Here is a 25,562-nt window from a genome sequence, read left to right on the forward strand (position 1 = left end):
GCATATCAAGCATGCATAAATTGTGGTGGTCCCCCACAAAGATTGGCCACAAAAATCTCCCACCACCAATTTTCAGAACTTCTTAAAAACAAAAACTACCTGGAGGCAGATATTTCCTAGGAGATATATTTGTATTTGCCCCAAGTAAAAACAAACTCTAGCCAATTGAAGCTTAGGTAGTACATTGATGATTTTAATTTGATAAAAAAAATATAAAGATGGGATAATATAGATCAATGAGGAAAAGGACAGTATCATAACTTAGTATACAACACTCACTTGAGTTTCATAACTTATTTTTTTCAATCACTAGAGTGTCACATTGGTTAAAAATTGTTCACTTGAATGTTATTGGCGATTTATGATGTGATATTAATTCAATATAAATTGTCTGATGTGACTCACTGGCGAAATGAATATCTGATGTGATATTAATTCACTATAAATTGTCTGATGTGACTCGGCAGCATCCCGGCCCTCGCCCTCGCCGGTCATTGTGGAGACTGGCATAGGGAAGAGGAAGGAAAGAAAAAAAAAAGGAAATAAAAAAAGAAAACGGAAAATAAAATAAAATTTTAATAAAATTTAATTAAAAAATTCAAAAAATTATTTGAAAATATCTACGTCAGCGCAAGTCGTGTTACGTAGAATGGCCAGCGTTCACGTCAGCGATTTCCGGCCTAAATTGGCTAGATGGACTAAATTGGTACCAGTGTAAAAATGTTTAGAACTAAATTGGTCAAATTAAAAGGTTTATGACTGAATTGGTACCAATGCAATCGGTTTAGGAATTTTTTGGTACTTTTGCAATCATTTTGTCCATAAATCCACTCTGGACTTGAATCTTTAAAAAAAAAAACACACAAACATATCAAACTTAAAATTTAATGATAAATATTACCTACCACGAATTGTGGAAATATGTCACTAGAGGCACTCGAATAAACGATTTTTAACCGAGGTAGCACTGAAGTAATTGAAAAAAAAACTTCTGACACTCAAGTGAGTACCGTACGAAAATTATGACACTTATAATGTCTTTTCCTAATATTAATATTAATGTGTGGACACATTATTATGACAAATATATAATATACTTATTAGTATATTTTAAGAGAAAATAATCATTCAAATACTACAAATACATGCCCCCAATAAGCCGCATGTATGAGTTTGTCGAGAGTTACATATGAATTAAGATTGGTTATTGACATACTTTCAAAAAGTAATTGTAATTGATGGTGAGGAAAATGGCACAAATAGTCTCTAAACTTTAACACAATATGCAATACGGTCTCTTAACTTTTAATTTGTTCAATGTGATCCTTGAACTTTAACCCAATGTCATCCCTGAAATTTTTAAATTGTTCAATATGGTTCCTAAACTTATAGTATATATTCAATTTAGTCTCTGAACTATATAAAAATATTCAATATTATCCCTAAACTTGAATTAATGGAAGGACAACATTAAATATTTTTATATAATCCAGAAACTAAATTAAACATGTATCAAAAGTTCATGGATCACATTGAACAAATTAAAAGTTCAGGAACCGCATTGTATATTGGATAAAGTTCAGGGACCACATTGAACAAATTAAAAGTTCGAGGATTAAATTGCATATTGAAATAAAATTTATGAACTATTTATGTTATTATCCCTTGTCGGTATTTTGTCTTCTTTCTTTCCCTACAAGGAGAGATTTGATCTTCTTCGTGCATGAAGACAAAAGCCATCTGGAGTGTTAAGTACATATTCACGTGTGATCGAAACTGGTCTGCATTGAATTACATCTCCAACCGCGAGCATTATTAATCGGTTGCTCCAATCAAGTGGCATGATTGATCGTGAAAATTTGGAAGTTCTCCCGTTTTCACGACCGCGTCTTCGACCGACGATACGACACGTGTATTGTAGGCATCCACATCGACGCGACACGACACAACCGGACCTGACCCACCCCCACGTTATTGTCCTGAACACGTACTCCAAGAACACATCCAAACCTCTCGGTCTAGAACACATCTATCCCTCCAATTTCCATATGTGCTCGATCAATTTCTTTTCCGCATGCATGAGACAATGGTTATTAATTTTACTATGCTCAGTTTGGAGAAGGCAATGGTGTCAACCGGAGCATAGAGAGTCATATCTACTTTATCCATCCCTACCTACGACCATAGTATCCACTATCTTTCATTTTGTATTTTGGGTAAGTTACAATGGTCACCCTAAGCGTGAAACTATTCGTAACATACCTGGGTGTTCATGCGTTAAATTAACGGGAAAATTACAAAAATGGTTCCTACACTATTGCCCATATTCAGTTTTGATTCCTGTATTTTGTCTCGTTACAAATCCAGTCCCTAAACTAACCCACGATCACGATTTCAAGTAGACTTCCGTACACCAGAAATCAACATGCGGCGCTGGTGTGGAACTAACAAATCAATAGTCGACGTGAAAATCACAAAAAATGGACCCAGCACTATTATCCAAGTTCAATTTTGGTCCCTGTATTCTACTTTTTTTAACAGATTTGGCCCCTAAAATAATCTTTCGTCCCGATCATTTTCGACAAATTTCGCCTTTTTTCAGTCTAAATGCAAATGAGGAATGTTCACTAAGCGCTAAAGATTAACAAATTGCATCAACATGTCATGATCATCGCAAAAAGAATGGACAGCCGGTAACAATCTACCCTGAATGTTAATACTTTGGCATTGCTTTTGGGGGGGGATTCAGCCCATGAAAAACCAGACCAAACCTTTACAAATCCGGCTCACGTCATCATTTCCCATGCTGACATCACATATTGGTCTCCGGCACTTATTAGTCTGTAGATTTTCTACATTTTGGAATTGACATACGAAATTTACCTCGAGATTGGGATTAGAATTTGATTTAGGCATCAAAAGGGTCCCCAAAATAAAGTGCGGGGACCAAAATTGAACATGGACAATGGCATGGTCAGTATTTTCCGTTGACGGTAGGATGGTTTTCGGACTTCGTCTTGAAATCATTACCAGAGGTTAGTTTAGGGACCAATTCTGACATCGGACAGAAACGCAAGTGCGCAATAGTACAATGACCATTTATGTAATTTTTCCTAAAGTTTAATTTTCTTCTTTTTAGAAAAAAATTATCTAATTATTGAGTTTCCAATTTCACATAATTTTATTACACAAGATATCCACGTTAAAACCCCTTTTTCTTATATGAACAATAGATACTCGGGTGCGTTGGGGAGAGTATTTGCCCGAAGTTTTTGCATAAATGTAAAAGACTTTTAGACTAAGACCCCGTTTGGTTCAGCATTTGGAATGCTCATTTGGGTTCTAAAGTCTCTTGGTCAAATGCAAATGGTGTTTGATAATATTTTTTACTCACTCTGGAGAGATGCAATTACATTTGGAATACTCTCCAAGGGACTTTTGGCTAATGCAAGGATGGAGGTGCTTTGGAAAGTTGCATTTTCGGAATGCAACTTGCACTGTTCATCGCCACTGTTCATCTTCCCTAGACCGAGGTCCGGCGACCGCCGCCTGAGGGCTAGCCCGACCCCGGCGACCACCGCCTGGGGGTCGCGTGACCCCGGCGACCACCGCCTGGGGTCGCCGGACCTCGAGCGTCGCCGGGGTCGCGCAACCCAGGCAACGCTTGGCCTGGGTCGCGCGACCACGGCGATGCCCGAGGTCCAGTGACTCGGTTGCCTGGGGGTCACGCGACCCCAGGCGGCGATGGCCGGCGACCAGATCTGGCCGGCTGCGGTGGCCGGTGGTTTAGCTCCACAGGAGCTTTTTTATAAAAAAAAAAAATATTAGCAAAAGTCCTTTAGCCCAAGTTGATTTTAAAAAAATACTTATCAAACACTACTTACATTTCAGAAAACCCATTTACCCCAAAGGTATTTGCATTCTCCCAAATACATTCTCCCAAAGTAAAACCAAACGGGCTAAAAGGTTTTCACAAAATATTGCATAACACTTATAAAGGATTTTAGTAATTTTATTAAATAAAAAGAACCAAAAATGGCAATTGGCAACCCTCGATTGCTTTGGCAAAGCAAGAATCTCTATTAACATCTCGTCGTTGAGATCGTGCAACCTCAGATGAGGTGATGACGAGGCCTCCCAACCTCAAAGTGCCCCCATATCTAGCCCTTTTGAGTTTTAGCGCGACCCTAGGCGAGGGCCACCGAGGTAGCGTTACCCTAGGCAAGGCGACACCAATGTCGCGTGACCCCCAGCAACCCCATACTGACGTCCCTCCAACTCCTATTCGACCGACCACATATCTAAAGCGACCAACAATACATATGAGAGGGAGAAAGATAATGAAGAGTAACTGAGAGGGCACTACATAATTACGAAAATATGAATAATGGTAAGATTGGAAGAAGAACATTTTATTAAACCCTAAAAGTAGCATTTTTCGGAATGTTGGAAACCAATGTTGATCTCAAGTTGCATTGGGCTTTCAACATTTACACAACTGAAATTTGGTTCAAAAAGTCTTTAGTATTTGATTACTAAACACCTTAACTTTGGCACATTGGCATTTGAAAAAAGGGTTAATACCACGAAAAACTTGAAACTAGTACACATTTGACAAATTTACCTCAAACTAACTTTTTGACCATCAAAAACCCCAAACTTGTACACCCGTGACAAATTTATCCCAATTAATTTTTTGACCACAAAAAAATCCCAAACTGGTACATCTGTGACGAATTTACCCTCCATTAAATTGAATTAATACAAAAACATCACAGACTAATACACTTGGGACAAACGGAGGGTAAAATCCCAAACTGGCACATTCGTCATCTGCCATGTGTTATTTAACTAAGCAATTTGACAGTAATATTTAACGGAAATTAACTGAGGGTAAATTTGTCACAGGTATACCAGTTTGAGATTTGTTGTGGTCAAAAAATGAGTTTAATATAAATTTATTACAAGTGTACCAGTTTGGGGTTTTCGTGGTAATAATCCTCGAAACAATTGAACCAACATCTCCTAAATGAGATACGATTGATGAGCTACGAGAATTTGAAATTGAAAATCAATTAGAGGCCCTTAATGTGAGATCCACGGTCAAATAAACAAACGAATATGGATTGAGTTCAAAAAAATATGATCCGCATATATTCCTTAATATTCTCCGGCATTCTTTGGCGGAAAATAAATTTTCGGGGCGCAAAAACGAACTAAATTTTATGGGCGGACATACGAAAAGTTCGAACGATCGGCGAGTCAGGGCGTGGCGGCGGGGCGGCGACCGGCGCTGGCGGGCAAAAATTTGGGGTTTTCGTGGTAATAATCCTTGAAACAATTGAACCAACATCTCCTAAATGAGATACGATTGATGAGCTACGAGAATTTGAAATTGAAAATCAATTAGAGGCCCTTAATGTGAGATCCACGGTCAAATAAACAAACGAATATGGATTGAGTTCAAAAAGATACTGCCCTATATGATTAACTCTATAACTATATTACTCGAAACCTTCTTATGTTTTTTGTTGGAAGTTGAAGTCCATATAGAGTAGGGGAGGAGTTGAGAATCCAAAAAATAGTCAAAAGTGCATTTGGCTTTTAGGCATTAAGTCACTTTTGATCTTTTTTTCAATAATTTCATCCTGGTAAACTTCAAGAATCATTTAACTTTAGGAAAATTTCAAATGAAGTTACTATAGTCTCAAAATGATTTTCAATCAATCGGACCCCATTACATCCACCACTTGTCACTTGTCACTTGTCACGTCCAAATCCGCCAGTTGCCAACTTAGCTCTTACAATATCCACAGAGGAAACTCGAGATTTTTCTCCAACACGATGGCAAGAAATCACGTGAAGAAAGAATGAATTTCGGGACGGGCCCAGATCTAAAATTGTCAGAGAAGTTTGTACTGCAAAACGGGAACAAAGTGGAGAACAATCTGCCATGGACTTTCAGCCACAAATAACATGAGATGGGACACATTTTTGTACATTCTTTTGGCATTTTTAAAAGAAAAGCCAAAACTGTCGTCTTCTACTTTTGTAGGGCTAGAGGCGCATCAAGCATGCACAGATGGCGGTCCCTTCCGAAAATTTTGGCCACAAAATATCTTCCACCACTAATTTTCAGTATTCCTTAAAAGCAAAACCAACTCGAGGCAGATATTTCATATGGAATTTATTTGATTTGCACTAAGAAAAAAAAAATTCTAGCTAATTGAAGCTTGGTTAGTACATGGATGATTCTAATTTGATGAGAAAATTTATGACGGCCGATGTAGATTAATTTGTAGACGGATTATTTGAACGAATATATGAAATATTTATCAGTGTATATTATGAAAAAATAATGATTTAATTCTACAAGTACATGCTCTAATAAACTATATATGTAAGTTTGTTTAGAGCTGGTATATAAACTAAGGATGTGTTTATTTTGGAGAAAAAATTTCATGATAAAGGGAAATGTTTTCCGTAAATCATTTTTCAAGAAAATGTTTTCCCATTTCAGGTTAAGATATTCATTTTCCTAACTTTAAGCATGCATGTATTTTTTACTAGTGAATGGTTTTCTGTTGACTAATCATTTTCTATAAACCAAACTCGTGAAAGTCTAGAAAAACTCAAACAAACACATCCTAAGAGAAATTTGATCTTCGTCTCGCATGAAGAAACAATCAATGATCATGGAACATAACAAAAGGTATGATTGCCCTAACAACAAAATCCGACAAACATGATTATGGAATCATCAGTCTCGGAAGAAATAAATAATGTTACAAGATGATATTATCTGTATGATCCCTCCTAGACTCATTGAAACATGAATTTATTGTAATTAAACATCGATGTCGAAAGTAATATTAACATGTAGGGCATCTGTGCTCGTACTCCTAAATCAATATATATATAAGTAATTTGTATATATATCATCTCTTGAGTTGTTTGGTTGAAGTAATGAGAATTTTCAACTTATGAATTAGAAGTTAGCTATTCAAGTCTCATCAACTATATACAAATTACTTTGGGTCATGGCCACCTGACAGGCCAAAAGATATAGACTTGATTGATTTACAGGGCTTGATAAGTGTTTTATGGGCGCTCATGTCTCAGGATTATAAAAAGAAATTTCAATAGCAATACGTAATGTTAAAGGATGATCATTATTTTCTCATAATATAGATCGATATGTATGTTATATATTTGTCTGAATAACCGGTCTATACATTAATTTATACTTTCCCTCAATAAATCTTCTAATCAAATTAGAATCATTCCATGTACTTCCTAAGCTTCGACTTGCTAGAGTGCTTTTCCTCTTGGGGCAAATCAAAGATTTTTCCTGTGAAATATCTGCCTCGAGAAAGTTTTTGTTTTCTAAGTAGTGCAAACTAGTGGTGGGAGATTTTTCTTGGCCAATTTTCGTAAGGGACCACCAATTTATGCATGCTTGATGCCCTACAAAGTAGGAGACCACAATCTTAGCTTTTCTTTTAAAAATGCTAGAAAAGAATGTAGAAAATGTGTCTCATTTCATGTATTAGCGACTTGGATTTCATGGCAGATTGTTCTCTACTTTGTTCCCGTTTTGCACTACAACACTCCTCTGACAATTTAGATCAAGCCCGTCGCCAATTCTTTCTTTCTTCACGTGATTTCTTGCTGTTGTGTTCGCGAAAAATCTGAGTTCAGATCTACCTCAAGGTCACTGCATTTTGGCAAAGTTATCTGACATTATCAATACCCACGTTTTTTTTTTCGATGAGTAATTTTACTCCCCGTCAGTTTGATACCTCTAGTCTCGATATATATATATATATATATATATATATATATATATATATATATATATATATCATTATAATGCGCTCTTCGTTAATAGCTTAAGCAAGCGGTTACACAAGTGATTTTGACATTCTTCGGATTCTTTGCATCAATTGTCGAATGAATAATGTAGGGAAATAGATATTTTCAATTGAATTTATCGACCATTCAAAATATTTCAGTATAGATTTGAACTTCTAGATGACATCATTCATAACATGTTTGCTTAGCCGTGGTTTAGTTGTCCTTTAAAGGTTTAAAATGAGAAGGAATTCGTTCTCATCTTTTCTTCACTGGGCCGAGCACCACCTCCGTTTACGCACACATATTTTCTAAACTTTGTTATTACTTTATCAAGTGCTTTACAAGGTAAAACTATCATGTTGTCATTTTTATCAAGCTCGATTTATTTCGCGAAAAATGTATGAGATAGAAAACATTAGCTAAAAGATAATCGCTTGTATCGCTTAATATAATTAATCGATGAAAAATGTTTTCATTATTGATATTAATTTATGTTACAATATTTTTGTGGACGATGAAATTCATTCATTTTCCGCGAAACAAACCAAGTTTTAAGGTACATTTGTTTTACCAAAAACTTTATGATAAAGGATAACATTTTCCATGAATTTTCATTTGTTTGGTGGTTTAGGGAAGGTGATTTACTTCTTTTTTTCTTCTTACTAGAAAGGAAAGTTGTTTTCCCCCAATTTAAATTTCTTGTAAATTCCATGGAAAACATTTTTCGTAGATCGGTTAGTTTTTCATCGTCCAAATACTGGATAGTCAAAAACAATTTCCCGGAGTTTTCCTTTAAACAAACAAACCCTAAGTTGCATTTTGAAAGATAAATTTTATGGGCTTAAAGCTCTGATCAGTTCAAGTTCTTCCATTAAAAGTAAGTGAAAACTCTAGGGGGAAGAAGTGAAAGCTGTAGGGGGAAGAGCTGGATTGATTACTCGGCACTCTTAAACTTGGTTGTTTGATGTTTACTAATTAGGCTTCTTTTTTAGGACAAGTTTCTGAACACTTCATGGATTAACTTCCATCTTTTTGTATTGAGGTATTGTGATCTCTTGGCTTGATTTGAAAATTTTGCTGCGTGTCTATAATATGTGTGAATGATTGCTAAAAAGATTTCATTGCACTTAGATAGGAAAAATGTGAAAATGGTAAAACTAAGCCAAGAAGTAGCATTTTAGAAAATTCTTGACATGTCTAGGGGCAATTTTGTAAATCTTACAAAGTAAAATGGCTCTCTGGACAGCCTCGTTTTATGTTTAAAGTGTAAATTAGTGACTTATTAAGTTAGATTAATTCAAGGAAATAAAATTCGTTGAAGTTAAATAGTTTGGATACTTCACGGGCAAATTAGAAATTCCACAAAGCTAGGGGGCTGGTCTGCTAAATCTGGAAAGTTCTGGGGGCTGATTACATGATAAGAAATCTTATGGTGATAGATGATGGAGTCAATCTCCGATTGTTTATTTTTTGTTTTTGGCAAGATGCGATGCAAAATTGCAAACCATTGAGACATCCCAGAACACTCGAGACACAAAGTTCAATTGAGAGTCAAATTGGAAAGCTATTGCAGCTTCTTTTTTGCTAAAAAGCTATTGCAGCTTTTTTTTGGCACAGCATGATGTACTTGGGCACCTATTCCTATTTTGCACGATGAAGAACACGAAGGTAGACGATGAAGAGATAGAGGAGACTGTTGCCTGAATCAAAGACGATGGAAAAAGGCTCCACTACAAAGAATCGATCTCCAGAAAAAGACAAATGGCAAACAGCGACGGACAGTAAGAATTGAAAGTAAGATCTTCATTATCTAATAAAGCATGTTCCCGTCAACAGCTGATGTCTGCCGCAGAATGCTTGAAGAAACAGCAGATGAGAAACAGGGCAGCAGAAGCAAGAGAGATACGATGTAAAGACATTGAATGAAAAGGTGGGACAAAACGAAGTGAGATGTACGAGTGCCTTTGCAAGTTCAGTCTATAATTGAACAGAAGAACTATCATATTGGTAACCGAACACGTTCGACCAACAGGAAGTCCTGCCATCCACATCGAACCATTATGTGTTTCATAATCAAGTGCCACTTTACATTGCATATGTTACATCCGGACATCCGAACCAGTCCCCCTGTATCCCCCTACGCCATGATGAGCCGTGCAGCCAGTCCGCAAGGTCTCTCACTTGCGCAGCGGCAGCAGTTACCCCATGAAGCCTACATATACACTGTCTGAAATGCAGCCACGTCACGTTATACAAGATCCATTATCAAAACAGTGGTCGCCTGCCTCTGCAAAACCTCCATAGTCAGTTGCTCGAGGTTTCATCTTCAAAACAAAAGATTCTCCTTTCTATATGCAAGTCTAGTTTAGAAGTTTCCTTGCCCCAAAATGATAGATGCTTTGCATGGATATTGTTAAGGAAACAAACTCGAACAGGCAGATGATTCATAAAGCAATTTATTCATTCTTTCGGGAAATGCATGACATGCATTCACTTCTGTGTACGTTCTGTAGCTCTGATCCCATTCAAAATAGACACTGATATGTGGAGCACAGTTAGATTATTGCAACGTGATTCTATTTTCAATAAGAACCCATTGACAGGTTAACTTTTACCCTGAACCCTCTGAACAAAAACCACCAATAATCAATTTGAACAACATTTTCATTGTTACCTATCTAATTCTCTGATGCAGAGTCCGCTGCCTTGTGCACTCCCTCTCTTTTCTCTTCTTCAACTTCTGCCCCCTGCTGTATCTTCTGTTGCTGTGCCCATGGCATCTCTGACTCTTGATTTTGATGTTCCGCTTGCTGTTCATTCAGTGCGTCGGGTTTCAGAGGTAACGGTTGCTGCAATGGCGATGGCTGCTCTTGCTGCTGAAGTTGTTGGTTGTCATTGGACTGTTGATGTGGAAGTAACTGTTGGACCTGCAGCTGCTGGTAATGTTGATTCAGTTGCAGCTGCTGTTGCCACTGCTGCTGTGGATGATAAAATACCTGTTGCTGCTGATATGGTTGCTGTGGAAGTTGTTGATGTTGGGACTGTTGCTGCTGAGGTTGCTGTTGCTGTTGCTGTTGCATAAATTGTTGTTGCTGGTAGTAATAATATTGCCACATCTGATTATAGGTATTCTGTATTTGCCCGTATTGCTCAGTATTTTGCGGAGGGTACTGGAACATCTGAGCTTGGGGGTACATTGCAGATTGTACAGGCAACTGAGACGGAGGTCCATGAGCGAAATTCTGTGGCTGCACATTTTGCATAGGCCATGCATGAGATGACATTGGATTACCCTGAGTTGCAGCATGAAACGGGTTCTTTGCCACAATTCCTTGCTGATTTAGTTGACCTCCCATTTTACCTCGTCCATGACTTGACTGAGAAGACTCCTGTTGATGTTGTGATTTCTTCCGCAAATGCCCACGGGATCCAAATCTGGAATCCCTGCGAACTCTGTCACGATGCCAGCTTTGACCCCTATTGGCAGGCTCAGGCTGGTTCGGAAGTGACCCTGATGAATAATGATCTTGATGGCTTCCTGTATACGACGCATTATTTGTTTGCCTTTGAGAATCAGCACCATCACAACCTTGACTGCCAAATGGACTGAACCTCTTCGGATCCTGGTAACTCTTGTAACCACTGCCTGGCAAACTCTCGTTTGACAGGCTGGTTTCTCGAGAACCACCAACAAGCAAGATTTCATCTGTAACCCGGGGCTCATCAGAAGTTTCACCATCATGAGAGAAATTATTGATTGATCCAGAAGTTTTATCGTCTTGAGGATGCAAAGAAAGTGTTTCAAGCAAAAGTGGCATCGACTCGTTATTGGTTATGTCATGCCCTGATTGGTTATTGTCCTTGGAGCATGTTAAATCAGATTGAACTGACTCAGCTTCCTTAGCAGCTTCGTCACCAACTATATCCACATCTGACCTGTCGAGAGAATTATCTCTGGATTGCTGTAAAGCATTTTTAGCTCTCTGACTTTCACCATCATCAGATACTGCAGAGTTTTGCTCATGTATTGCAGCACTGCCATTCTGAACCTCGTGACTTGGCAATGGTAAACTATTGGATCTTTCCCCTGGATTAACCTGCTCAGGCGATGGATCACCTCCTCCTCGCACTGAAGATCCCTCCTCCTGAACGGAATGCTTTAATGGGATTTTACAAGAGTTATCTCCCAACGGTTCATTGGGCTCAATCGTACATGATCTTCGCTTCTCTTCCGTGACAATCTTGAAAGATTTTATGATGGTACTAGTAGTTGATTTGGAAAATACACTTGCCCTCAAAGAACGAGGAAACTTTCTTACATGCCAATTCCATGCCCTCATTACATCATAAATGCTTCCACATTGATCAACATACTGCCACCAAAAATCATCTCAAGCAAGTTACTAAAAAGCCTGTCAGATTGCTTGTGTATGTTAATTAAAGACAAGGACATATGACTATATGAGGTAACATTGGTTTTCTAAAAGAGTATCAGAAGAATTGACCAAACCATAGAAAGAGAACAAATAAATTCCAGATAATATGCCTGGACTGTAATTGAAGGATACTTTATTGACCAAACGATAAGACAATGCTATGAAAAGAGCACATGCAAAGGCCCTTCCACCAAACAAAAACCCATAAAAGTCCTACTTGGGTCTTAAATGACCGCTAAGCATGACTCAGATAGAATTTTACCTTTAGGTATAGGTTTGATATATCCTCCCCATCTTTCGAGTCCAAAACTTGAGATTCACTAGATTGCAAATACAACGCATTGGCTATAACAGTCTCGACGACATTTATATGTTCCATTCCTTCATGGCTCATTGCAAATCTTATCAATTCCTGGATTCAGAGTAATCAACAACAATCAGTGATAACAAGTGATTTGAGCTGAGTTCATCAAAAGTGATCATATAGTAAAGGCAATACCAATCTTTATTCATGGAAAAATTCTGGTAACTGTTTACAGCAATACAGTTAGCTATATTTTATGTGACAGCACCAAAAGAAAACTTTGCCAACTGGTGGCTTCACCGTCACAGCTAAGAGTTGAGATATGACAGCTGACACCAAGTTCAATCACCGAACTTGGAACTCCTGAGTATCTTTTTTGCCACAAATGCGGATTTCTACCAGTGGTTGTTGCCATCAAGGGCCAAAAATCATGCTCTTGACAGCCAGGGCAAACGATGGCCACACCAAATTTGGCTGATAGCTGCTTACCAATCAATATGCCAAGTCTTTCATCAAGTGTTTACACTTATTCTATCTTGGAGGGCCTACAGTTCTTTTCTTCAGAATGCACACCCCCCACCCCACCCCCCACAAAAAAAACAAAAACCAATATAAAAGATGTAGTGACCAGTTCCTCCCAGTCTCCAGTACAAAATAATAACAATATTAATAATACTGATAGCAATAATCCACTTATAATCCTCACATAGTTGGGTTAATGGATTGTTCAATTGGAAATGACAAGAGAATGTATGTGTCGTTAACAGGAGCTCCAAATCACATACACGCAGTATACCAAAAAACTTACGATGGTACTGCTAAAGAACACGATGCTATAGTAGCATGACCCTGACATTAAACCATTGGGAAGTGGTTCAGTGGATTTCTAAGTTCATGTTAAGTCAGTAATGCCAAAAGGAAACCAAGACCTATGATTGCCATCACACAGAGCATTCAGTAATAAGTTGCCACCCCTGGGTTTCAAGCACATTATAAAGCCTTCTTTGCACTCAGTCACTCCATCATATGTGAAAGCTCTTACGAGAAAATCTAAACAAAGGCAAATAGAGGTATCACCCCATTGAAAAACATAAAGTTAAAATAGAGCAACAAGGAATGTCATTGGACCTTCCAAACTATTTTCAAACACAAAATAAACCATAGATGTGACTCAAGTACATATATTTGAGGATAAAAGGGTACGTGACCATGGGAACTTGATTAGAATGACGAGGGATGAAATACCTCATAGAGCAGTTTGCAATGCGGCAAATGTTTAATAGCATCTACCAGGACATCAATGGCTGCATGTGCACTGCCAGTTGTCTGTATATATGGGGAAACAAAGAAGACAAGCATTTGTTAAAAACAATATACTGATGTTGAACTTGCAAAGCATTGATAACATCGTGAAATGGCACATGCAAATGTCCAGCGTTACATAAGCACTATAACTTGGCGTGGATAGGACAGCATTATTGTTCATCAAAACTTCAAGTTCTAATGCAATCATACCAAATACAAATGCTGCAAATAATGCAGATATAGAGTGGGTAGAGAATGATATTTTTCGTTCGATATGGCCTTGTCTAGTGCTTCTTTGTATATATTCGATGCAGTCGCAAGGTTTCCCTGTTAATGAAGAAAAAAGATTAGGAGTGACCCAACTATTATCCGTGAAATAACAAAGTCGGTTGTGCCAATTGATTTGGTCACCTACCCAGCGTTTCTCCATGTTTGCTTTCATGATGGCATCTTCCACAAAGTCGGTATCCAGCTCTGTGCGAATATGGACAAGAGCAGCACGTGCACCTAACACATCACCTATTTTCTCCTTAAACCTGGCATTGTATGCATGGATGACCGGAATTCTCTGTTAGGACATATGATAGGGCAAATAAGCTCTCTCTCCAGAATGAATAAATCACTGTCTCAGCTAATCTCATTAAGACAAAAATAAAATCACAACCATGAGGAAGTAGTTTCCATAAAGTCCAGTTACTCATGTCAATAGATTAACTGGTGAAGATCAGTGCACTGCACGCCATGCACGGGCCCTCTTTCTGAATGTACCATACTGTCTACATAATATTATAGAGGTTCCAAACATTTAATACAAGCTTATCTACAGCCTTGAATTAACTCCGTCTGACTTTATGGCATATTGCAATTAATATGTACCTTTGGACGAGGTGAAAAATATTAGATTAGCTTGAGCAATTGATCAAGTGAATGAATCCACCCATTTGAATTGAGGACCATCGACTTTCATGGGTCTCTTGAGTAGCCACTCAATTGAAGATGGGTTATATAGGGCCTTTGTTACTCTATGTCCTTTATTGATTGATGTGTCTGTGGGTAAGTAAAAGTTTTCAGTGAGCTTGTTTAATAGAGTAAGTGCACTTGCGAGGTGGGTTGTGGTCATCCAGTCTAACTTTACGTCAGTCAATCCCTAGATGGTGCTCTTAACACAATTAACCAAGATTTAAATGTATAAAATTACCCTGATCGCTTTCAGAAATCCAGGAAATTATAGGGTAAAATCTGCATATATTACGAACACTGTACCGGAGTTGGCGCTGATTTCATATCAATATTGGAAATCACTAATTTTCAGTGAAACACAAGATGAAAAAGCATTCAGCATAAGAGTGATAGATTAGTCATTCCTAGAGTGGCCCCTACATTCTTCTTGAAAAGCCATACATATATATTTAAAAGCAAGTGGGATGTGTTATTGCTGTCACTATTCTAAAATAACACATCCCTCTAGCAAGAATAAAAGCTAGCCACTGGAGTTTGAACTTTTATCCCATTTAGAGTTTTGTGTTTATTCATCTTGAGTACCAAGATAAGCAAGCATACAATGATCTAATGTAGTGTAGTTAACCATCATGACTAATACAAAAAATAAAACCAGTTGCTCCCTTCGAACCCAATCCTCCCTAGCTTATATTCAGGCTTATCTTAACAGTCAAAGAAGGAATTTACTCTCCTGCTTTAACTACTTGACTCAATTAACTAAGCCATAGTTACACCAAGGTTCAGAACACATGGCACTTCTTTGTCGTCTATTGCATGATACATTATAAATTCATAGTATCGCCAAATTCCTTTTTGCATAGAAAAGTAAGACATCACATCAAGCAAAATTTCCTACAGAACCATCAGAAAAAATTTCACCACTCCTTGGAAAACTCTATTGACTACAGGAACAGTCACCACTGCCACCTCACTCAAGCTTTATCACTTCAAGTAAAGCCGGTTACATGGTTTTATCCTATGCCACCACTCTTTTTTTTTTTTTATCAAATCTTTAAAAAGCTCCTAATATTCACGATCAATTTTTCCAGTCTCTTGCGACATCCTTTCAATCTTCCCTTGTCCCCATTTACCTTGCATTTCCATCAAAGTTCCATCTTGACAGTGGAGCATAGGGGACCACTATTCAGCAAGCCACCTAATTGAGTCTCCTTCATCTTATTCTCAATAGAGACCGATGCCAACTGATCCTTGAACACAATTATTTCTAATCCTACCTTCTCTTATTTGCCTACATGACCAAGGAAGCAATTTTTCCCCACCACACTCTTTTGTGCACACATGCTCCGTCAGCCAACTTTGCATGCCATAAAACAGCGCTACCTTGTTATCTTCTAAGAGAACTTTAGGCTATGTTGTGGGAAAGAGTGAAAATTGGGGATTGAAAGTTTGAGTGGAAAAAGGCGGAAATTTTGAACTACTATGAGAAGGGAGAGGCAATACAATCTAAAATTCTAGATATTTGCTATTCAAATTTTCCTTCCTGACTCCTCGCAAACATAGGCTAAGCAGCCAAACTACACAGAATCATTCATGATCGAAACTGATAGCCCAAATAAGTGCGTCCTTATTTCATCCCAAATCCACTTTCCCTTTAAAATTCATGTCATTCTATTTGCCATGTTGCAGCAAGAAAACATCCACTTATACACTAGCCACAAATTAATGGTTATAGTCATACATTCTGGCGATTCAAAAATACATCTTAATAGCCTGATCAGTTAGTTGCATTTTCCATTCTCCAGAATAAAGAAGCTCTCATCCAAAACCAAATAATTCATCCAACTAAATGAAGTCATCAATGTTAGGGTTAACCAAACTTTTCTCCCCCAAAATTAAGTGTTTGTCTCACTCTGCCACCCATATAGCTTCTGTTTTTTTTAGTTAACACTTTGGTCTTTGTAAAATATTCAGACAACTCCAAATTTCCATTGCCAACAGGAATCTGCCAAGCATTTGTCACCAGATCCCAAAGTCATTCCCCTCTGTTTACTGATCTGTAAATTGATATTCTCATTGCCCACACTAGATTAGGCAATTCACTGGAATTCATGCACAAAAACGTTGTCAGAATCAAAACTAAACGACAAATCAGCTATTCGAGTCCAAAAAGCATAAACAGTGATATTTTGAAATAGGTGAGATTGACTTATGCATTGTCATATAACAAAATTACAAACAAATTTGCAATCATCACTAACAATTTCGTCTTAACTGAAAAGAGTTCCTCACATTTTGAAAGTACGGTGGGAAAAATTAAACAGTGGGGAAAGGGGGAGGGCAATCTAAGACAAACATCAAATCTTGGGGGCCTAGCATTATTAACCATAAACCACATTCAACAAAACTTGCAGTTTTAAGCATCTCCATGCATACTATAAACCTCAAATCTTGGGCGCATGTTATTAATAATTAACGGTAGTCAACCAAACTTGCATTTTTAAGCATCTTCATGCATGCTTTTCTAAGAATAGAGTTTGTCATGTTAGTCACTTTTTCCAGTGCTTGTATACCCCTGACGTACTGAACAATTTCCTCTCCTTTTTATCTTATCCAGAAAAAAGGAAAAGTGTGAAAAGATAACTCCACGTCTCTAACCCTTCTGAGAAAATAGGATAGCAAAGAAATTAATAACTAACGATTCATAAAACAACGTCACTGCAGCATTTTTTGAAAATCTAATCTAAGTAATGGACAAGCTTACCTTGAGAAAAATGCCCACTGCCCTGTCCAATGCAGAGTTAGCCAGCTCCCTTCCTCCTTTGGTTTCCACGAAATGCACATAACGCATCCAAAATTCAAGATAGTTTGCAGCAGGAATCAGACACCTCTCATAAAGTTTAACCACCTACAAATTATCAATCTACCAGCATAAGAAACAACGGGGACCAAAAGTTCACAGTTGGCACAGGAAGAGAGCACTCAAACCAGTATTACCCAATCAAAATCCTCTTGCTTCTCAATAAAATCCAAATATTTATGCCAATTTTCCACCTGATTGTCATCAAGTGGCTTCATATGGAAATAAGATCTCTGAATGCATGACTCAAAGCCACAAATCTGTTCATCCATTTGGTGTGACTCCTTGTAAAACTTTTCTCCTATCTTCATGTACTTGTGAAGTGCTCTTGACCTATCCAGGCCAATGGATGAACCCAACAAATTTCCAACAACACTGGCAATTTCCTCATCTTTATAAAATGTTTGCACTTTACCCTGGATCTCTTTTTCATGGTTGAATTCCAAGTCAGGCTGACTTGTGCTTACTATCTCCTTTTTACAAATGGTAACTAACTTCTTAAAGCTGAAAAGGCGAAAGAAGAAAGACAGATAAAGGAAGTTAACAAATCGTCTTTAAGGAACACGCGTAGCCGAACCATTTTAAAAGAAAGGACATGCAGATACTTATGTAGATGTAGATATCAAGATATCTGTAATTGAAGTATAAGTCATGACTTTCCATTGCATCATGCCTTGATCTTACCAAACACGGAATCAACAGTATCATACATGAATATGCAGATCAAATTTTTCATTTGTTTGCAGTCACTCAATTATCCTTCAGTTATTATTTATGAACGTAATAAGGCAGGCAAGTAATGATTCAGCATCCTCTTATAATTAATCCAAAAGAGGTGCTATTTTTCTCCCTGAGAAAAGGTCAAAGATCATTTCAGAGCTCTACATCAGGTGTTTATCGTTTAGATGAAGGTTCATTAGGTGCTTAAGAAAATGGCCGGAAATTCACATGCTCAGACTTGGCTGTTATGCTCATCATCTTGACTTGAGTTCCTAAAAGTTTCAGCAAGGATGTGACTTCCACTAAGCAAAGCATTAGCTAGGATCCAAACCTCCTGTTCAACATATATTGCAATCTGAAAGAAGTTGCTACAACTAGCTATCTATGGCCAATTCTACAAATTATGGCCATAAATACAACTTATCTATGCTCTGACTTGGCCGTTATGTAATCAAGCTTTGTGTTCATATCAATAAAATTACTTATGGTGACGTGTGTCCCCAAAAGATGCAGCACGTAATTTGCACTAAGCAAAGCATGAAGAGCTAGCATTCAAACCTCCTGTTCAATCATGTATATTGGAATCTGAAAGAAATTGATGCAACTTGCGATCTATTGCCAAATATATGATTATTGGCCATATATACAACACATAGGGTTCCAGGTAAGTATTATCACTTGTTACAAGTTAGATACTTTCCCATTACTGTGTAGAATAGGTGCTTTACCTAGACTTCACAGTTCAAACTCTCACAAATTAGGCTTCTTATTCACCAAAAATTAAGAAACAAGGTACCAATATGCCGTGTTTGCTGTCAGACTATGGAGTAGAATGAACCGTGCATTACTAGCAAATGTTTCTTCAACAAAGACTTTAAATCAAGAAGGTTTAGAGACAAGACAACTTGACACAAAATGGAAAAGATAATAGGTCACCTAAAAAAAGCCTAAAATTAACATCATATCGCTCCTTTTGTATAAAATCTATATGCAAGGCCGAAGCTTAGAGACATACCTGTCATAGTAATGTTGTAACTTTTTGGTAGGAAATCTCAAAGTCTGCACATATATGTGAGCGAGAGAGCTCCATTGTTGCTGGGATAGTTCGAATTCAATGTACTTATCCCACAAGGAATGGCACAAATAGTCCTTGCCAACAAATGATAATCCCCTTTTGAATAATCTGTTAGTTGATGGTCCGTCAAAGGTGTTAATCAATTGAAGATTTGATGTTGCTTCTTTTGTTAGCAAAAAAAAATCTCAGAAAATTATGATGCGGATGATAATGACGATGCAAGAAGTAAAATTAATTGTTGAATCGTACAATAAGTAATATACCGGGAATAGTGCGTTTCCTCACTGTTAAGGTCGCTAATCAACCACTCATCATTCATAGGTGAGGAACTCTTAAGAAGATGAAAATGAGAATTAGGCCTCAAGCAACTGACAAAAAAAGGCGTGCCCCTCCACACTCACGGCACGGGTGCGTGCTCAAGATGAGCACAAATAAGACATGCAAACAAGCAAACACACACACAGACAAGCAAGCACACAAACTCACACAAGCACAAGCGCGAACAGAGAGAGACAAAGGACAACCTCCAACTCTCGCTTTGATTGGACTAGAAGATAAACCTTTTATAAGTTCAGCAGGCAGTAATCTAGAGAGATCAAATCGCTAAATTAATAATTAGGTAACAGATAGAGTATTCTAGAATTGAAATCCAAATACTCCAATTGAAAATAGAACATACAAAGTATCATCAGAGTAAGCTGAGAATGATTTTGGTTATTTTTCCCTTTTTGCTAGAAAACATTGCAGCATACACTCGAGAACTGAAAAATAAATCCATCGCCAGGAATAGTATCCACAAAGTACCGAACACAAGAAACTGATCAGCAGTTCAAACAAGTTTCAGCATATGAGACTATGAGCTACAACATCATGCACCTAACTATATAATGTCAAAAGATTTGTAAAAATTTTAAAAAGAAGGTATTGTCTCGTTAAAGGAATATATCCCAATATACGAAGTGGCATAAATGCAGAAAGCAATGTCGTTTGTGTGTCATAAATGGAACTTCAGAGAAGCACATCTTCAAAATGATGACCATTAGAACACAACTTGACTTTTGGTGAAAATTTGTGAGATGCAATGAGAGCCCACAACTTGATCTAAACAAAAGGTCTGGTACAAACAAATCACCTCCCGATAGCACACCCACAGGGTATAAAGGATCTAGCAATATTTTCTTTCCCTTTTTTTTCAATGTTTGGAAGGGGGAAATTTAAGTTATTTCAGCAATAAGAGAGACTTCTCCTTAAAAATTCATGAAGGATTTCTTGTCAAAGATCAACTAAGGACCTAAAAGTAAAAATCCAAGTCTAATCCTCAAGGAGGAATCAAGAATTTTCTTTAGCTAACTACGGAAACAATCATTCATTTTTGCATTAAAGATAACTGTAAACATCAACAATGTCGATGCCTGGAAGACATGATAGCTGCAGGGCAATTGATAAGTTCTTAAGCATGTAGAACTGCCATTACCTACGAACATCATCTGGATCCTCAAAAGCCAACATGCTGAAGTGACAGTACTCCACCCACACATCAACTGAATAAGTTGCTGACAGTACAGCTTGTTCAAACACATCAACAACCTTTTCAATACCGCACAAGCGCATCTTGTGATCTGCATACTTCCTCCAGTATCCATGGCACAATGGGAACTCACACAAGAAAGAGTCATACACCAGGCATAATTTCTCTATGTCATCCTGCATAACATTTCAAACAAATGTTATTGACTTAAGCAAATAATTCTATAATTTCTCATAAGAATTAAGAAGTTTCAATGGTCCTTGCTGATTCACACAGGGTTCCTTTTCCTTTACTGGAGAAAAAGAAAAACAAAGGACCTTCGTGTTTAGCCGCCACCATTGAGTTTATTTCAGATTGATGCATTTCCATTAAAAGGCATAATGGCCATTGGCGAGCTATTAAACTCTAAATCATAAAAACAAGGCAACTGTAGTTTCATCAATGAATTCATTTATTGATCATCGACTGCATGACCGTACTTAATGCACATTTAATACACATCCTGATGCAGTCAAATTGAGAATTTGCAAATACAACTACTAAATCAACAGAAAAGAAAAAAAATTCTCAGGAAATAAGAGAACTTGAATTAAATATGAACATTAATTGACAACCGAAACTCATGGCTTCTACTTGTGTTTCAGGACCATCAGTAAGTGAGGTAGTATAAATTGCTTTTCCATTTTAAGGATGGTGGCCCAACCTTGAAACATGAAATTGGATCATAGTAAGATGACAATCTCGTAGAAACAATACAACGTGACTTAAGAAAGCTTTGATACAGTAGAATAGACAAATGAGTAAGTACGAGGAGTGGAAGGAGATATTGAAAGATCAACATGATAATGCAGTAAGCACATCTATACAAGTAATGACAGAAGAACTCAAGTTATTTTTGGAATCATTACGTCTACATAGTTACTGAAGAGAAAAACATATGAGGAGCATAGATATACTTGGACCATGTTATGATGTTCTTCTTAGGAAGCGACAATCTAATCTTTCTACGAAACTCTGATCAGAGAAGGAAACAGCTATAAGGGAGTAATCCTTGTACCTCAAGCCATGGGTGAAGCTCGTAGCTTTTGATGTATTGGCCTCATTTTGCAGGAGATTCTTTCAAAATTTCAACACTATCACTAGTCTATAAAAGAATGCCTGAAAGATTTGAATTCGAGTGATCACTGGATGTGCAAAAAACTTTTAATCAAATTGGACAGCAAATCATTAAGATGCTGTTTAGGTACTGCCAGAATCTTAGCAAGTTTACAAGGTGAAATGATGTTATTGCAATTTGATTTGTAACTCTATGGAATAGACTTTAAGATTCATTATCAGCAATATTATCTAGCATTGAAAAATCCTTTTTGTTCAGCTTTCAAGGTTCAGCTTAACAACTGCTATTTTTCGGAAGTTCAACTGTTACATGAAAAAATTCTAGAGAGACACAAAAAGTAGTAAATGCACTAAGTGAACAAACCATGTTATTGTTAGATATCAGCATGCAATTTCCATGGTTTGAAGAGTTAGAGAGTAGAAGTGTATGTAATTGCCATTCAAGATGCATGAAGGCTTTTTGGTTTGAAGAAATTAGAATGCACTCGAATAATTCTTCCAGCAGAGAAATTATCAGAAATCTCCATGAAAATGTTTGAGGAATTAGTAATGATTAACGATGGTAGAAGACAGCTATAACTGGCCCAAGATGTACAATGATGATTAATGATAGTGTTGAGATTCCCATTACCAATCTAGGAACATGAACACGTGTTGAGAATCAACACTGCAACGTAGCATGATAATTATCTATTCCAGGATGTCCACTTCTTTCATGCTGCTAATATTTCTTTAGAGTGGTAAGACTACATTTCCTTCCAGACACCTTTTGTTTTATAAACAATGTCAATCAATAGAGAAGGTTGCAGTTAGTTTAACGTTTGAAAGTACAAGCCACCCTCAAATGAATGGTCCAACTAATATTGCCAACAGGAGCTATAAGAGAAATGTTCAAATGCCCAGCTGAAGATTGCATTAACCCTCATTCATATCTCTAATGGAATTTTCATGCAACAGATTCTGAGAACAAAATATCAAGCGAGCATCGTTTGAGGCAGAAATCAAGCCTTGATGTATTCTTAATTAGTTTCTTTTCCACCTGAAGCTAATACGAGTGATGATAGAGTACTTTGCCAAAAAAATTTAATTGACTAAATCAAAATACGAGATCTGCCTTTAGGGTAGAAGTTGGTGTCACTGTAAATTCATACAATCTCCTGACCAACTTTCACATAAAATTCATAAGACTTAGTGCAAGAGACGTTTCTAAAGTAACCAGTAAAATGGGAGAAACAAAACTCCAGGAAAGCTCTTCATGTAAAATTTGGAAAGATACGCTCAAATGCTTATTTGTCTGGAGTTGCCCTGATATTTGCACTTCAATGATTTTCAACTGCCAGGTCATTCACTTTTTCAAATGGTTAGATTAGGATGGAGTTGCTAACAGTAACTTCCTATCTGAGAATAAGCTGATTTCTAACATCAAATAACTCCTCAATATAAATTTTGGTGAATCAACTGTGTGTACCAGCTACCGACAATTAATAAAAGAAGCTGAGGTTAACATATTTGAAGAAGTATCTCCAGAATCACCAAAGCTTCCTTATTTCATTAAAGATTGCCAATGTAAGGACATTGACATGAGAAACTTTGAGAACTCTAAGAGTGACCACTATTTCTATTTTAGACATTTTTGTTAATATAATTTAAGGCATATGCCATCCTACTATACTTTTCGTAAAGTACACCCGTCTTCTTTATCTACATTACAAAAAAAACGAAACCTCTTGTACGTGAGGTCATGTAAATGACATGGAATTTCAGTGCATTGGCATTGCGAAATCCCTTACAAGAAAATCCCGGCCTAGGCTCATCTTAAGCCTATTAGCCGGCCTTCAATGCCATCAGAGTTCAAATTATCATTGATTATATAGGGTTATCTAAACTCCGGCCAATCATAGGTGAGGCATGTATCACCCGAATTTTACTCAAGCAAAAAAATCTATCAAGTGGTTAGAATGCAAGATGCTCTAAAAGCCAATACAATGCTGCTTTCAAATATAGACTTTCACAAACACAATGGCGAATAAATAATAGGAGCACATTTGCATATCGACCCGACTGTCTGAACTTTAGGAATTTCGAAACCCCGTCATATTAGGAAAGATGACATCCTCAAACATATAAGCTCTGGACCTAGGATCAACCAAATCCAAGGGAAACACACACTCCAATCCGCGACATTAATTGTCATCGCCGCGGGCGGTGTTCAGTTCAAGCACATCAAAATGCAACGTCCACAGAAGTTGAACTAGACTCACAGGATATGCGTCCTCCACGGCAGAAATCAGAGACGTCCAGTCGTCGAAGCCCAACGCGCTGCTCGCCACGAGACCGCGAAGCTGGACCTCATCGAAACCATCTGAAGAGGGGAAACAGCAAAAGCAAAAGAGGAGCAGCAGCAGCATAAGCCTAACGCTCGAACCGGCCGAGAAAGCAGTTAACCATCACGAACTCGCCACAAAAGAAAGGGCCACAACCGCAACCGCGTCGCGCAAGCTTTGCTTCAGGCGAAAATCGTCGAGTTTCGGCTCCGATCGCTTTGCGACGGCGAGCACAGTGCAATCGATCGCGCTCAAAGAGTTCGCGGAAGAGACGACTGCGCGCGAACTCTGAGCGACAGAGAGAGAGCGCGTACCGTCGAACGTGTGAGCCGCCATGGGAGGAGCAGAAGCTGGTGGAGCCTCCGCCTCCATCGGACGAGAGAGCTCGCGCCGCCGTCGTCTGTAGCCGGAGACTGACGAACCGCCCTCACCGGAATGGCGGAACGAAAACTTCTTCCTATTTTCTCTCTCTCTCTCTTCTTTTTTATATTTTCTGGCATAAAATTTAAGTTGTTTCTTATTTTCTTTTGGCAATTGAATCTTTTGATTTTTTTTTTATTAATATCACGAGAAACTTCGAACTAGTACATTCGTAATAAATTTATTCCAAATTAATTTTTTAATTACAAAAACCCTTAAATAGTGACAAAGTACAACGTGACAATTTTACCCGTTTTAATTTTCGTTAAATTTTATCACAAATTGCGATTTTTGATAACACGTGACGCCTGACGAAGATTAAATCGCAGGGTCGCCCTGGGCGAGGGAGCCACTCTCACCCCTGGGCTTTTGAGGGTTGCCTTGCCCTAGGCAAGACCAACAAGAGCTGCAGCCACTTCAGGCGAGGCCAATTGGAATTTTCCCTAAAATTTAAGTTGTTTCTTATTTTCTTTTGGCAATTGAATCTTTTGATTTTTTTTATTAATATCACGAGAAACTTCGAACTAATACATCTGTAATAAATTTATTCCTAAATTAATTTTTTTAATTACAAAAAACTCCCAACAAACAAGGTACAAACGTGACAATTTTACCCGTTTTAATTTTCGTTAGTAATTTTTTGTCAAATTACTCGATTTT

At 37.7% G+C, this 25,562-nt stretch overlaps 1 protein-coding gene across 2 annotated transcripts; it reads right to left on the minus strand.

The window, feature by feature from the left end:
• Positions 1-9,639: 9,639 nt before the first annotated feature.
• On the minus strand, positions 9,640-24,945 carry LOC115682047 (pre-mRNA-processing factor 39-2). 2 transcript variants are annotated; one of them, XM_030606176.2, is made up of 12 exons: positions 24,797-24,945; positions 24,420-24,520; positions 20,989-21,218; positions 19,455-19,622; positions 17,857-18,223; positions 17,624-17,767; positions 14,318-14,470; positions 14,113-14,229; positions 13,843-13,923; positions 12,556-12,705; positions 10,532-12,230; positions 9,640-10,144 (listed from the first exon to the last, which is right to left on the minus strand). In XM_030606176.2, the coding sequence occupies exons 1-11, from the start codon at positions 24,852-24,854 to the stop codon at positions 10,536-10,538; spliced, it is 3,264 nt and encodes a 1,087-aa protein (XP_030462036.2). In that variant the 5' UTR covers positions 24,855-24,945; the 3' UTR covers positions 9,640-10,144; positions 10,532-10,535. The 2 variants fall into 2 exon arrangements, with proteins under 2 accessions (XP_030462036.2, XP_030462037.2); XM_030606177.2 differs by lacking the exon at positions 24,797-24,945 and adding an exon at positions 22,100-22,200.
• Between the last annotated feature and the right edge of the window lie 617 nt (positions 24,946-25,562).

Source organism: Syzygium oleosum, unplaced genomic scaffold, assembly GCF_021117445.2.
Source record: "Syzygium oleosum isolate NSW1041296 unplaced genomic scaffold, Sole_v2.1 Sole_v2.18, whole genome shotgun sequence".
In the NCBI taxonomy this organism is placed as follows: domain Eukaryota; kingdom Viridiplantae; phylum Streptophyta; class Magnoliopsida; order Myrtales; family Myrtaceae; genus Syzygium; species Syzygium oleosum.

Excerpts from the sequence above, each read along its gene's own strand:
- LOC115682047 (XM_030606176.2), bottom strand. The coding sequence starts at position 24,854 with ATGGAGGCGGAGGCTCCACCAGCTTCTGCTCCTCCCATGGCGGCTCAC. Across the intron at positions 17,768-17,856 it reads AGCAAGAGGATTTTGATTGG|GTGGTTAAACTTTATGAGAG; the intron begins GTAATACTGGTT and ends GATAATTTGTAG. Across the intron at positions 14,230-14,317 it reads CAAACATGGAGAAACGCTGG|GGAAACCTTGCGACTGCATC; the intron begins GTAGGTGACCAA and ends CTTCATTAACAG.